Genomic DNA, 14,724 nt, shown 5'->3' with positions numbered 1-14,724 from the left:
CGAAAATGTAATATAATTTTTTTCAGCGTACAAGGATATCCTTGGCTCACTAGTGTCACTGGTTGATGAACTTCTGCAGATTTTCAATTGTATATTGCTTGTTAAATTGTTAAATCTGACTTTGATTATTTGTTCACATATCTCCAAAAATCCAACTTATAAATAGTCTGCATGAGTATAAAAATAAAATGCTTTCGCATCATTGTAAAAAAAAAAGAAAAAGAAAAAATATATTAAAAAAAAAAAAATTACTGAATGATATACATCACTTTATCTTGTTTGCATGCTTCTGTTCAGTCAGGAATTATTTACTTTGTTGACCAAAACAACTTTGAGGCATTCCATTCAATGTGTCTTTTCTGTGAAATGGCAGAACAAATATATAAAAAAAAAACCTTTGCTGTATATTACAAATAACTTCTCAAATTCAACCTCAAAACCACATATCGAAACATTTCCATAAAACAAATGCCCTTCATGTAAATAATACTATAAAGTTCTTTGGATCCCTCTGATGTGCTCTGCAGTAAATACTGACAGTCTTGTGCATTGCGTTTTGTAGTCATTGATTTTCTTCTTTAAAAGCTTTTGAGACAAACAACTAACCCAGCTCAGGGGCTGTGAGCCAGACATGGCATTTAGGGAAAAAATGGACGCTGGAGGGGTCTGAGGCTCTCGTCTAGCTAAAGTGATCAAAAATACTTCTCCTAATGGAGAAAACAGTGAAGCTAGAGTCATGTGTCTAAAAAGAGCACTACATACTGGAACCAAAACGGCAAGAATCACAGTTCCATTCTTCAACTGAACTGTTTCAGCAAAGACTGTCATTCTCCTGTCTGAACACAGATAATGATTATGATAGGCTACAGTATAAAACCATTTACTCATTGACTCTTTCACCCATATTGGTTATCCATGTTTGTCAAAGACAGTCGTGGCAAGGACATTTTTGCAGGGTATTCTGCAGGGTATTCTGCATTGCGAAAGGGCTCCATGTAGACGGTGGAGCTGGTGAGACTCTTACGGACTTTCTTTGACAAAGAGCGCCGCTGCCATTGGCAAAGGAGAAGCTCCACCTGCTCTCTGAAGAAGCTGGTGGTCAGGGTGTAGAGGATGGGGTTAAGAGCGCTGTTGATCGGAAGAATGAATATCACCACCCAGGAGTTTATTGTCCCTGCAGACATAAACATAGGGCATTCAGGTTAACAACAGAAGAGCTGATTGTTCTGATAATCTTAACATCTGTAAAACACTGAGACAGAGATAGCTTGGTCACTTTTAGAAACATTTTTTTTTCCATTTGTGCATACAAACGACGACAACAACCACTGAAATTCATTTAATTTGGAAACTTAACTTATATTATTTTTTGTGCACCTTAAATTCTAAAAATGTCACAGGGCTGAAGATCTGTGCAAAATGTCTAATCCCAGTCTTAGCTAGCCCCCATCATTGCACTACATTATTCACGGTCAGTATTCATGAACAATGTTTTCTGTAAAAACTTTTTAACTACAGTGTTTTTCAGCACAACAGAGGTCAAAATGCAAATCTATTGAAATACTGATCAAGAAACTTGCATGTTTAAAAAAATTTAAGTGAATAAATAATAGTTCCACCAGAGGATATACAGATAACATACTGTACCTGGAATCTCAACTTTTAGCAGAGAGAGTGTTTTGACCAAAAATATGGGTATCCAGCAGAGGGCATCAGAGAAAACAATAAAGAAAAAGCGGTTGGCCACGGCCACATCTTTGTGTAGCCGACTGCGCACATCTGTGGCATTGATGCCGGTTTTATAAATGGAACAGAACATGCTGGAGTAGGAAATGACAATCACCAAAAACGCCACCAGATTAAGACCTGTAAATACATAACAGACAAATATTTCAGGATGTGCATGAGGACTGACATAGGAAAGTGAATTAGGGTGACCAGACATTCCTGTGTATACAGTTTCATGAACTACAAGTTTAAAAGAACGGCTTATTTGAATATTTTGTAATATTATAAATGTTTTACTGTCACCTTTTTATTATCTAATGCCTGAATAAAAGTATTAATTTCTTACAAAAACAAAACAAAAAATCATTACTTGCCCCAAACTTTTGAATTGTAATGTATTAAAGTAAATCCACAAAAATATTAAGCAGCACAATTGACAGCAACAGACAGCAATAAGAAATGTTTCTGGAGAAACAAATCAGCATATTAGAATGATTTCTGAAGAATCATGTTACTCTGAACTCTGACAGTAATGACAGCTGAAAATACATCTTGCCGTCAAAGGAAAGAATTAAATTATTCAACTTGAAAACATTTATTTAAAATTCTTGATGTTTCAAAATATTACTTTGATCAAACAAATTCAGCTTCGGTGAACATAAGAGACTTCAAAAACAAGTCTCTGGTTTAAAATCTTAATTATTAAAATCTTAATTATTTAAAACTTTGACTGGAAGTATATTTTACATTCATAGAATAATTAAAACTACTAAATACATGAAAAACACATTAGCAAACATCAAATCTGTGAAATGATTCGAACCTAGAAATATTCCTGTGGAGTATCCTTTGGCTGCTGGTTTCTCCAGCCTATCAGAGTGCAGAGGAAAACAAACTCCATTTCGCCCATAATAGTTCCCAAACAGGTCTTCATTTAGCAAGGGAACAGCTGCTATGGCAAATCCTAGAATCCAGATGAAGGCCAGAGCCAACACTGTCTGCAGCTTCCCAGGCCGCAGATGGCTAAACGGGAAGACGATGACTAGGAACTTCTCTAGTGTCAAGTAGGTGAGGAGGAGAACAGATACTTCAGAGGAGAGCATGGCAAGAAAGCCAATCGTTCGGCATTCCACGCTATCCATCCAGATTAGAGCATTTCGGTTATATTCGCCCCGAAATTTCACATCAAATATCCCCAGGAAGAAAAGATAGACTCCCATCAGACAGTCAGCAACTGAAAAACATTAAAGTGAAGGATTAAACAATGACAGAGATCCTCAGGCATGTGATAGAGTGCTTAGCACAAATGAAAAAAAAAAACTGTAGGCTTCTACACATAAACGTAATGTGTAATCTGTTTAAATATGTGCCAGCCACAGGAAGATGGCTTGGTTTGTTCCTCATCCAAGTCCATCAATCCTCATTTCATAACTTTACAATGAAAGTCAGCATCTGTACTGATTGTGAAAATGCTATGTCTGGTACCGTCAGGTCGCTACATGTTGGTTTTTGTTATTCACTAGTCACAGACTAATTAAATTGATTTAAATCAGTAGTGTCTAGCGCCTGCTGTATAAATTAAAGGCAGGGTAGGTAATACATGTATAAACAACTTTCTTCCAAATTTGTTTAAACTTTCTATATATATCAATGCATAATTAAAATGTAAGTACTCTGATATAAAGAGTATAAAAATCGAGTGACTCTAGACCGTTTAATCTGTATTAAACACAGCTCATTGTTTCCATTCGGGACGAAACATAGGATTGGCTTAGGCGACTGTCACTCTCTCGCAACCATGGCAACCACCCTTTTGCCACACATGACCTGCCCACTTGCGCGTGCACGTTTGATTTGAGGAATTCAACAGGCACGGATCCTAGGAATACCAAAACAATGGCAGAGAAACAGCAAGCAAAATTCACAGTACCAGCCTATGCAGTTAGTGAAGGCAAGCCAGGCAAAAAAAGGAAGACAGTAACAGTACAAGAAAAGGCAATGAACAAAAAGTCTTTGGATAAACAAAGAAATAAAACGCGAGTTAATATCAGCGTGGCTTTCCAGCGATGGCGAGAACTGAGGGAACTCAAGGGGCTGAAAAGTGACTCCTTGATGGCTTTATTTCTGCTGGACAGGTAAATCTTTCTTTTTGTATTTTGATCATACATATTTTTTTCATGAAGCATGTGTCATTAGCACACGTAGCTGCGTAACATAGCTAACATAACATTACTTAGCGAGCCGTAGTAGAGATGATAAAGCCCAGAAGGGAGGGGGTGGAATGAATGGAAATAATGAGCTGTCTTTAAAACAGTCATGAGAGGTCTACAGTCACTCGATTTTTATACTTTCTTTTTCAGAGTACTTACATTTTAATTATGTATTGATATATAAATAAAGTTTAAACAAATTTGGAAAAAAAGTTTTTTTGACATTTTTTTACCTACCCTGCCTATAATGCATGGATATTAATCTTGACAGTGCAAATTCTGTTCCTCATTACCAATACAAAAACAAACTCAGTGTTACCAGAAATGGCGTAAAGCTCCTTGCCAGTTTATTTTAGGCCTTTCTATTCTGAGGTGTGAAATATTTAATAACTGCTCATTTTCTGGTTCGCCCACAAGTCATACACACAATTTAGGAAAACTGCAGCAGTCACAAAAGCTTATGAGAAAAGAGAACATGTTTCATATGAATAATATATAAATGCATTCTTGTTCATTATAGTTTGAAAGAGTACATCATGAATCGGAGCCAGACAATGGTAACACCATCTGTGGTAGCAGGCGATCTTTGATTCTGACAGCTTAGCAAAGGTGAGCATTCATGTCAGCAAACAGTCAACGGTAAAGGCCAAGCTCCTGTTCCCACTGAACACAGTGAAGCGGCTGAGATTAACAGAACAAGCAGACTGTTCAGAGACTGTGAACTGTGAATGTGACACCAGCTAATAACATCCCTCTGTGATCACAATGACCTTTACCTGACACATCTTAGGAAGAGAGTAGTTCCTGCAGCTCAACAGGACAAGCATCTCATTATTTTGTCTGCATACTGTACTTACAATTTAATTATATTCAGTAAATCAATAATTAATATGGACAATAAAAAGTTGCATAAATCAAATGAATATAAAATCTAATTCATTGCACTCCTACACACACATATACACTTTTTAATTGAATGTATTCTATGTAAAAAAATCTATATAATTAACATTAAATAATTAATTCCATAAATAAAAATATGCTGTAATACAATAAATTAAAACCGTCTTTAGCTAACATTAAGTCAGAATTCTTACATTGATTTTTAAAAAAGTTAAAAGATTTATAATAGATTTTATTATAGATTTATTAATTTATTACATTGTTTTTTTTACTAAGAATGATATACAAATTATAAAAATGTAGTATCAAAAAAATAAACCCAATAATTTATCCGTGACCTTACCTTGATGTTTGGAGAAACTACATCTGCCACAGATTAAGCATTAGTAGATGTGCTTATTTTTCGGTACATCAGGAAGTGATTGGAACTTTCTGTAACTTTACCCTTTAAATAAGTCCAAAAATGCATATAATGTTCAAAAAAAAGATAGCTTATGAAGACGAACGAACTGTCACTTTCTTAATAGGATTACAGATGCCATGCGTAAATGCTGAAGAACAAACAATCAAACATGCGCAAGTACTGTATACAAACGGACACAAAAGCAAACCATATCATAATAGGCTTAACTATTGTCAGCATCCACTATACAGATAAATTCCTTTACCTATTGTTACCCTTGGCTTTTCCACTAATCCCCCCATTCATGAACGCTGCATATCTGGGCATAGTTTCTCTCCAAGAATTTTTCTTTCTATCTATCTTTTTTGCTAGCAGAATGTCTAGCCAAACTTTTTTGGAGTTATTCCAAATCTGGCCATGTGGACTTTTATGATACTGTTACAGACAGATGACAGTGTGAGTGCTTGCATCTGTGTTATTATTAAAGTTATTTTTATTAAATATACAAGTTTACAGAACAAAAACTAGACTGATCTGTAATGAAGTTCATTCAGTTCATTTTAAATTTTATTTGTATAGTGCTTTTTTACAATGCATATTGTGAAAAGCAGCTTTACCAAAAGTGTATATATAACCTGATACACAGATAACAGATATAACCGATAAGTAATCTGTTATTTGTCAGAGTTGTATCCATATAGTTGTAGTAGCTATAAGGTAATACAGGTTGCGTGGCTAGTTAGCATCGTGTAATCAGCTAAGCAGGCATAATAAATATGTTAGATGATTACAGCTTGTGATCATAATGTCTACAATATAAGGTTAGTATCTGACAATTATGTATTTTAATCCGAGACTGGTATCATCTGAGATCATCATCTAATCATTTATATTATTGTTTTTGCATTTGGTGTATTTATTAATCAAAATTATCTACAGTTTCAGCTGTACTTACAACACAGGACTTTGATGCAGGCTGCATGCAGGTTGTTCTCTGCTTTAATGAAGGAGCGCATTCCGATAACAAAGAGATTCCCGAAGCAGGTGATGAAGGCCATAACCCAGACGGACACCCGCAGAACATGGCTGGCTAACAGGTCTTCCACTGATGAAATGCCATCTGTATTAGGTTTACATTTCCGTACATGTGGGGCATAGGAACAATACTGAAAATCCTTAAAATATCTAAAAAATAAATAAAAAAAGACAAAAAATGCACAAATAACCCATTACAAGCTGAGCGTCCTGCTTATGCAGTTTAATAAGCAGACCACACAATGAGAAGTACGTACATGTGGGACAAGTTCCCCATGGGAAGAAACATCTTGGTGGATATTTTAGGAATTTCAATGCCCTCCAGACTTCTGTTAAACGCACATGAATGTTGTATTTCATGTAACACCTACTAATAGGGTCTTAAAATGCATTCTTTTGAAAAGCAGGTCATGCAGTGTTGATACTTACAGAGACTGAAGTTGGACTAGGTGATCGAAGTAGCTGGCATGAATATGGAGTGAAGGATTATGGGATATGTTCCTGCAAAATCAAATGGAATATGTCAGCCAAACAGGTTCATTCTGATTATTTCCTGATCAAATTCCAAATCTGTTTTTCTTAAAACACAATTTTTTAAGGTACAAAAAGGACATGAAACACTAATCTGCTAAATTCAAAGTCTTTTGGCATCAATAACGTCAACACACCATTTTTTATCTAAATGCAGATGTATGCTACAAATGAGCTTTGATGAGGTTCTAAATACAGCTAGAATACTTTTATTGTGCTTTATTTTGGGAGGTTGACAGTTCTCAAATGTAGAATTGTTGGTTCCATGGAAGAAGTAACAACACACAAGGCTTGGAAGGACATGAGGGTAAAATAATGACAGAATTTTATCATTTTGGGGTGAAATATCCCTTTAATTTAAAAGTATTGTGGTGGATTCAACACATTTGAAATAAGGATGTGACTGATATGTGCATGACTCACAGTTTCTGCAGATATTGTAAACTCCTGAAAGTGTTTTTAGGAAGATCGGAAATTCTGTTGCAAGACAAATCTCTAAAAAAAAATATATATATATATATTAAGAAGGAGAAAAACAAATACATCATTTAGATAAGCAAAATCCATGTGCATAGAAAGAGATCTCAATTATGATGTCAGTGCATAACATTTAAACAAAGTTATCACTTTCAAATCATGAGATTTCACATCCTCTCCAGATTATGTGCCACAGTACTCACAGTTCAACCAAAGATTCAAGAGAATGAAAGGTGTTTTCTGGAAGGATCTTGATTTTATTGTCATGCAGTGATCTGGGCATAAAAAATAATGAGAGAAAAAAATTAATGTTACTTTCCAATGAGACTAAACTACACCACTGGCCTGTGAAACAGCCAGATGTTAACAAAATCTTACCGCTTTCTGTAGCTTATTTTTCCAGCAAGGGCAAGCTGACCCTATTTGCAGAGATACCCATCTTGCCATGAAAGTCTCATTTAAGATATGTCTGACACTTCCCCACATCTATTACAATAGAGAAAGGCACGTCTAAATAAACTAATAGAACCTTGAGAAGCGTCTGGAAGGGGTATTGTTGTCAGTTTCAGAGATGTCGGTCTGTCCGCAGAACACTGACAGAATCTTTCTGTCTTCACACCATTCCTGGGACCCTTTCTGCTTTCAACTTCAACAGTTTTAGGAGGAAATCAGGACTATGGCAGCTTTATAGCTTTTCTTCAAGTAATATCAGTTGTATCAAACTTCATGGTAACGCTTCATTTTAGGGACCAATACTCACTGTTAACTAGTTGCTGCATATTAGTAGAATATTGGTTTTTATAAGTACTTATAAACCACATATTAATGCCTTATGTTGCATGATCATATTTTCAATCCTTTAATCCTACCCCATAACTAAACTTAACAACTACCATATTAACTATTAGTAAGCAGCAAATTAGGAATTTGTTCAGGGAAAACTATTCGTTAACAGTGAATAATAGTGATTTTCAAGTGTTATAACAAGTATCAGTTAGCTTAATGCATTGCATGTAGTAAGGTTTTTTTTAATCATATAATAAATAAAAAGAAAACAAATAGAATAAAAAAAGAATAGAGCAAGCTAGTGTTAGAGGCTTTTTTGCTTTTGTTATTTATATAATAAAGAAAAAAGAAAAGAAGATTAGAGGAGCAAGTGTTAGTTTTTTTTTTAAGAAAACAAGCAGTAAAAAAATAGAGTGCAAGTCTAAAAGAGGAGAGTTTTTTATTTTGATAAAGAATAGAATTAGAATAGAGAGTGCTTGAGTTAGAGAGACAAATAAAGATGGAAGATATGTGTTTTTAGCCATTTCTTGAAGATGGCTAAGGACTTAGGTGCTTGGATTGAGTTAGGCAGGTCATTCCACCGGGAGGAAACATTTCATTTAAAAGTGATTTTGTGCTTCTTTGGGATGGCCCAATAAAGCAACGTTCACTTGCAGAATGCAAGCTTCTAGAGGTCACATAAGTCTGAAGTAATTAAGTTAGGTAAAGGGTTGCAGAGCCAGTGGTAGTTTTGTAGGCAAACATTAATGTCCTGAATTTTATGTGAGCTGCTATTGGTAGCCAGTGCAAACTGATAAACAGAGGTGTGACATGCATTTTTTTCAGCTCGTTAAACATGAATCTTTCTGCCAGGTTCTGGATTAATTGGAAAGGTATGATAGAACTGCCTAGAAGACCTGCCAACAGAGCATTGCAATATTCCAGCCTGGACAGAACAAAAGCTTGAACAAGGAATTGTGAAGCATGTTCCAAAAGAAAGTGCCTGATCTTCTTGATGTTGAATAAAGCAAATCTGCAGGACCAGGAAGTTTTAACAATGTGGTCTGAGAAAGTCAGCTGATCATCAATCATAACTCCAAGTTTTCTGGCTGTTTTTGAAGGAGATGTGTTTAACTGGATGGTGAAATTGTGATGAAATGATGAGTTTGATGGAACCACAAGCAGTTCTGTCTTGGCAAGGTTGAGTTGAAGGTGATGGTCCTTCATCTAGCAAGAAATGTCTGTAGACAATCTGAGATGCGAGCAGATATCGTCGGATCATCAGGATGCAATGAGAGGTAGAGTTGAGTGTCATCAGCATTGCAGTGGTATGAAAAGACAGAGAAGAGAAGTGGTCCACGATCTGAGCCCTGAGACACCCCAGTAGTTAAATGTTGTGACTTCCACCTCACCTCTCCAAGATATCTTGAAGGACCTATCTGAGAGATAAGACTCAAACTACTGGAGTGTGGTTCCTGAGATGCCCTTTGCCAATAGAGTTGACAGGAGGATCTGGTGGTTAACCATGTCAAAAGCAGCAGACAGATCCATTACTCCAAGATAAGTATTGAAGATTTGGAATCTGCTCTCGTCAGTTTTAGGCCTTTAAAAACTGAGAGCAATGCAGTCTCAGTTAAATGTCTACTTCTGAAACCAGACTAGTTGCTTTCGAGGAGGATGTTCTGTGTGAGAAAGGTAGAGATTTGGTTGAACACTGCTCGTTCAAGTGTTTTTGCAATGAAAGGAAAAAGGGAAACCGGTCTGTAGTTCTCTAAAAGAGATGGGTTAAGGCTGGGTTTCTTAAGTAGTGCAGTTATACAAGCCTGTCTAAAACACCAGTGTGAAGTGATGTGTTAATGATGTGAGTGAGTGCAGGAACAACTGCAGGAGAAATGGCTTGAAGGAGATGAGATGGAATAGGATCAACCGGTAGGGTAGTAGTAGGTAAGTAGTAGGATGATTAGAAAGGATGAGTTTGGAGACTTCTGCCTCAGAGAAAGAAGAGAAGGATGTGAACAAGTGTATGTTTGCTGGTAAGATGTGCTTGAAAGATTGTGGTGTGGAAAATTGTTCACTGATGGTGATATGATATATATATACCGTATCATGTGAGTAGCTACAAAGTAGGTCTGCGAATGTCTGAAAATAATATATAATCACCAAAATAATTTTAAATACATTACAGTTCAAACTTATATATTAATTTAATAGGTCTTTAAATGAATTTAAAAACAAATATGAATTGCAGGGGTGTAACGGTACATGTATTCGTACCAAAAAGTTCTGCTGCGGTTCTTTAGATTAGGTACATGTGCACTGAACAAATGCAGCATTGTTTTAACCACTGCACAAGTGAATCATCATTGGAAATTTCCAGATTTATATATTGTAACTTTTAATAAGAATCAAAGTATCGTCTTTCAAATTATGTCCATTTTATTTCAGGAAATCAAACAACAAATGCTGTTTTGACAGTCTTTGATGTGGCGAGACAGATCACTTTATAAACACCTCAGTTCAAATGGCAGCATGGAGCGCGAGTGAACGTGATCTTGTTACTACTAGTTTTAAGGTGAAAAAAACATGAATGAACATTAAATGCCTCATGTAATCATCTAATATACTCACTATATTTTACTTTACCTGTAATGATGTCTTAATTATTTAATGCATGTTTAAATAAATCTGTTATGAAACAAGTTATAACAGCCACTGTGTAAATGAATATATTTTAACAACAAATAAAAGTTTTTATAATTTAGAAGTTAATTTAAAATCTGCATTATGTGCAATTTATATTTTTGTATTACATTTTTAAGTTGAGTGTTTATTATTATATATATACACATATATAAATACATTTAAGGGTTACATTAAAAAGGGCTCCCTAAAGGGATCATAAGAGGGGGATTTTTATCCCTAATGAAATTTTTATTATACTGTAATTGAATTCATTTAAAAGAGTAGGAAAACCACTGTTCCCTTTCAGTCGGTCACTTTTGACGCCACGTCGGTGACCGACGAATATGGGATATCGCTTCGATAGACCAATCTACTTCGAGTGTAAACTAAACGAGCCAATGCACATTGGCATGCAATTATTGCATCCAGCTGCCGCTGATCACTGCGTGAGTATAAGAAGGCAGCAGGTGCAATGCATTCCAGCTTTTCGCTTCAGAGCCGAGCATTAGTATCGCTCTGCTCAACTGTGTCTGCTATGAACTACGAGTTCAGCACGCTCTCGGAAGCTTCGTGTGTTGGCGAGACGGCGCTTCAGCGGCGGTCGTTCCTGTGTCGAGTGGATTGCACACTTCAGGCTGCACTACCCCTGTCATGTTGCAAGCAGCCAATTCCCCTGTGCACCTCAGCACTAAAAGAGTATTTCCTAAAGAGCAAAATTCTCTAAAAGAGCTTCACGAGTGCGTCTTTGTAAAGACGACGGATCGTCCTTATAAGGATGCCATTTCACCCATGCGTTTCTGGGTGTGGTCGTTACCTGGCAACGGGTGATGGTCACGATCGCTGCCTCACGTGTCTGGGCATCGACCACGCTGAGGTGGCTTTCGTGGATGAGTCATGTTCTCACTGCTGGAATATGACCATCTCGGAGCTGCGAACCAGGCTCCGCTACCTTCAGGGGGCAGAGCCCCGTTGCCGCGGCCTCGATCTGGGGCTCGTTCTGGCTGCCGACAGACGAGAACCACTTCCGGCAGTAGCGCGGGTGGTTTGAGGGTCACAGTGGTGGCAAACCCCGCAGGGAACCAACCCTCTGGGGACCACCACTCCTCTTGCACCTCCGATCCAGTGGAGCAACCCACGAAACGCGCTCGGCCCTCTTCAGGGAGCATACCAGCGGTAACCATTGGGACTCCCCCCGACCAGATGTCGATCTCAACATAGGAGGGAGAGCTGTCGGATGACGATTCGGCTGACTCGGATCCCGAAGTGGCAGCTATGCTTTCCTGGGCCGCCGAGAGAGTAGGGCTCCTTACACCCTGCTTACGCCTTGAAGTGGAACTTGTTCGTCGAGTGGTGTTCTTCTTGCCGAGAAGACCCCCGAAGATGCCCGATTGCGGTCGTGCTGTCCTTTCTGCAGCAAGGGCTGGAACGAAGGCTGTCTCCCTCCACCCTCAAAGTCCAGGTTGCTGCTATTGCTGCGTACCATGAGCCTGTGAATGGGAAGTCTTTGGGTAAGCATGACCTCATCGTCAGGTTCCTTAGAGGGCCTGTCTCTAGTGCTTAAATCACTATAGCAGGGCCCATTCGAGCCTTTGCATTCACTTGAGCTAAAGTTTCTTTCATTGAAAACTCTGCTCCTGCTTGCACTGGCCTTCATCAAGAGGGTAGGGGACCTGCATGCATTTTCGGTCGACGATTCGTGCGTAGAGTTTGGGCCAGCTGACTCCCAGGTAAACCTGAGGCCCCGGCCTGGTGCTCACTCAACCAGAAGTGTTGCATCCTCATGGGCGCTGGCTCGTGGCGCCTCGCTGACAGATATTTGTAGAGCTGCGGGCTGGGCGACCCCTAACACGTTTGCTAGATTCTATAGCCTTCGTGTAGAGCCGGTATCCTCCTGTGTTCTCACCTCAAACGGGTAGTGGCACTGAGAGGCCCCGGTTAGTGTTGGCTTGCTTAAACTGCTCCAGAGTGTCCGTACTGTAGACCCTGTTGAGATCCTCCATCACCCTAAGCAGCTGGACGTGGCGGAACGTCCGGCGCCAGGCCTTCATGATGTATCCGTGAGAACCATGGAAGGGTGGGTTCCATATTGAGACCTAAGCGCTACTTGTATGTGTACAGTCGGGGCCAAAAGTTTTGAGAATTACATAAATATTAGTTTTCAAAAAGTTTGCTGCTAAACTGCTTTTAGTTCTTTGTTTCAGTTGTTTCTGTGATGTACTGAAATATAATTACAAGCACTTCATACATTTCAAAGTCTTTAATCGACAATTACATGACATTTATGCAAAGAGTCAGTATTTGCAGTGTTGGCCCTTCTTTTTCAGGACCTCTGCAATTCGACTGGGCATGCTCTCAATCAACTTCTGGGCCAAATTCTGACTGATAGCAACCCATTCTTTCATAATCACTTCTTGGAGTTTGTAGGAATTAGTGGGTTTTTGTTTGTCCACCCGCCTCTTGAGGATTGACCACAAGTTCTCAATGGGATTAAGATCTGGGGAGTTTCCAGGCCATGGACCCAAAATTTCAACATTCTGGTCCCCGAGCCACTTAGTTATCACTTTTGCCTTATGGCACGGTGCTCCATCGTGCTGGAAAATGCATTGTTCTTCACCAAACTGTTGTTGGATTGTTGGAAGAAGTTGCTGTTGGAGGGTGTTTTGGTACCATTCTTTATTCATGGCTGCGTTTTTGGGCAGAATTGTGAGTGAGCCCACTCCCTTGGATGAGAAGCAACCCCACACATGAATGGTGTCAGGATGCTTTACTGTTGGCATGACACAGGACTGATGGTAGCGCTCACCTTTTCTTCTCCGGATAAGCCTTTTTCCAGACGCCCCAAACAATCAGAAAGGGGCTTCATCAGAGAATATGACTTTGCCCCAGTCCTCAACAGTCCATTCACTATGCTTTCTGCAGAAGATCAATCTGTCCCTGATGTTTTTTTTGGAGAGAAGTGGCTTCTTTGCTGCCCTTCTTGACACCAGGCCATCTTCCAAAAGTCTTGGCCTCACTGTGCGTGCAGATGCGCTCACACCTGCCTGCTGCCATTCCTGAGCAAGCTCTGCACTGGTGGCATTCCGATCCCGCAGCTGAATCCTCTTTAGTAGACGATCTTGGCGCTTGCTGGACTTTCTTGGACGCCCTGAAGCCTTCTTTACAAGAATTGAACCTCTTTCCTTGAAGTTCTTGATGATCCTATAAATTGTTGATGTAGGTGGAATCTTAGTAGCCACAATATCCTTGCCTGTGAAGCCATTTTTATGCAATGCAATGATGGCTGCACGCGTTTCTTTGCAGGTCACCATGGTTAACAATGGAAGAACAATGATTTCAAGCATCACCCTCCTTTTAACATGTCAAGTCTGCCATTCTAACCCAATCAGCCTGACATAATGATCTCCAGCCTTGTTCTCGTCAACATTCTCAACTGAGTTAACAAGACGATTACTGAAATGATCTCAGCAGGTCCTTTAATGACAGCAATGAAATGCAGTGGAAAGGGTTTTTTTGGGATTAAGTAAATTTTCATGACAAAGAAGGACTATGCAATTCATCTGATCACTCTTCATAACATTCTGGAGTATATGCAAATTGCTATTGTAAAAATTTAAGCAGCAACTTTTCCAATTTCCAATATTTATGTAATTCTCAAAACTTTTGGCCACGACTGTATAGTCCACGGTATACCCTTAGAGCCCGTGTTTCCCCGGCAGACTTCTGCCTTCCCAAGAGGGTTTTTAATCACCTCAAATTTCTCAGTATACTTCTAAACGGATGCTATATGTCTATTTGCCTCCGAGACCTCCTTCCGGAAGGATGGGGCTTCCGCAGCGTCCCGGTTCTAAGCAGCGATCGAAGCGATATCCCATAGTCATTGGTCACCGACGTGGTGTCTCCGTTCCCTCCTTCAGGGAACGAGGGTTACCATACGTAACCGAGACGTTCAGTAAACAAGAAAAAAAAAGCTATTCTGTGTTTAATTTCCTC

General features: G+C 38.8%; 1 protein-coding gene across 2 annotated transcripts in view; it reads right to left on the bottom strand.

Moving 5' to 3' along the window:
- LOC132127590 (relaxin receptor 2-like) overlaps positions 1-14,724 on the bottom strand; it is a 53,880-nt gene continuing 39,156 nt past the window's right edge. For both annotated transcript variants that reach the window (XM_059539514.1, XM_059539515.1), the window contains exons 11-18: positions 7,491-7,562; positions 7,234-7,305; positions 6,709-6,780; positions 6,537-6,608; positions 6,200-6,429; positions 2,552-2,962; positions 1,648-1,866; positions 1-1,174 (exon numbers count right to left, since the gene is read on the bottom strand). In XM_059539514.1, coding sequence (XP_059395497.1) covers positions 897-1,174; positions 1,648-1,866; positions 2,552-2,962; positions 6,200-6,429; positions 6,537-6,608; positions 6,709-6,780; positions 7,234-7,305; positions 7,491-7,562 — 1,426 coding nt within the window. In that variant the 3' untranslated portion in view covers positions 1-896. The remainder of the gene's footprint in view (positions 1,175-1,647; positions 1,867-2,551; positions 2,963-6,199; positions 6,430-6,536; positions 6,609-6,708; positions 6,781-7,233; positions 7,306-7,490; positions 7,563-14,724) is intronic.

This window comes from Carassius carassius, chromosome 45 (genome assembly GCF_963082965.1).
Source record: "Carassius carassius chromosome 45, fCarCar2.1, whole genome shotgun sequence".
NCBI lineage: Eukaryota > Metazoa > Chordata > Actinopteri > Cypriniformes > Cyprinidae > Carassius > Carassius carassius.
This window is presented reverse-complemented; position numbering and strand designations above follow the sequence as displayed.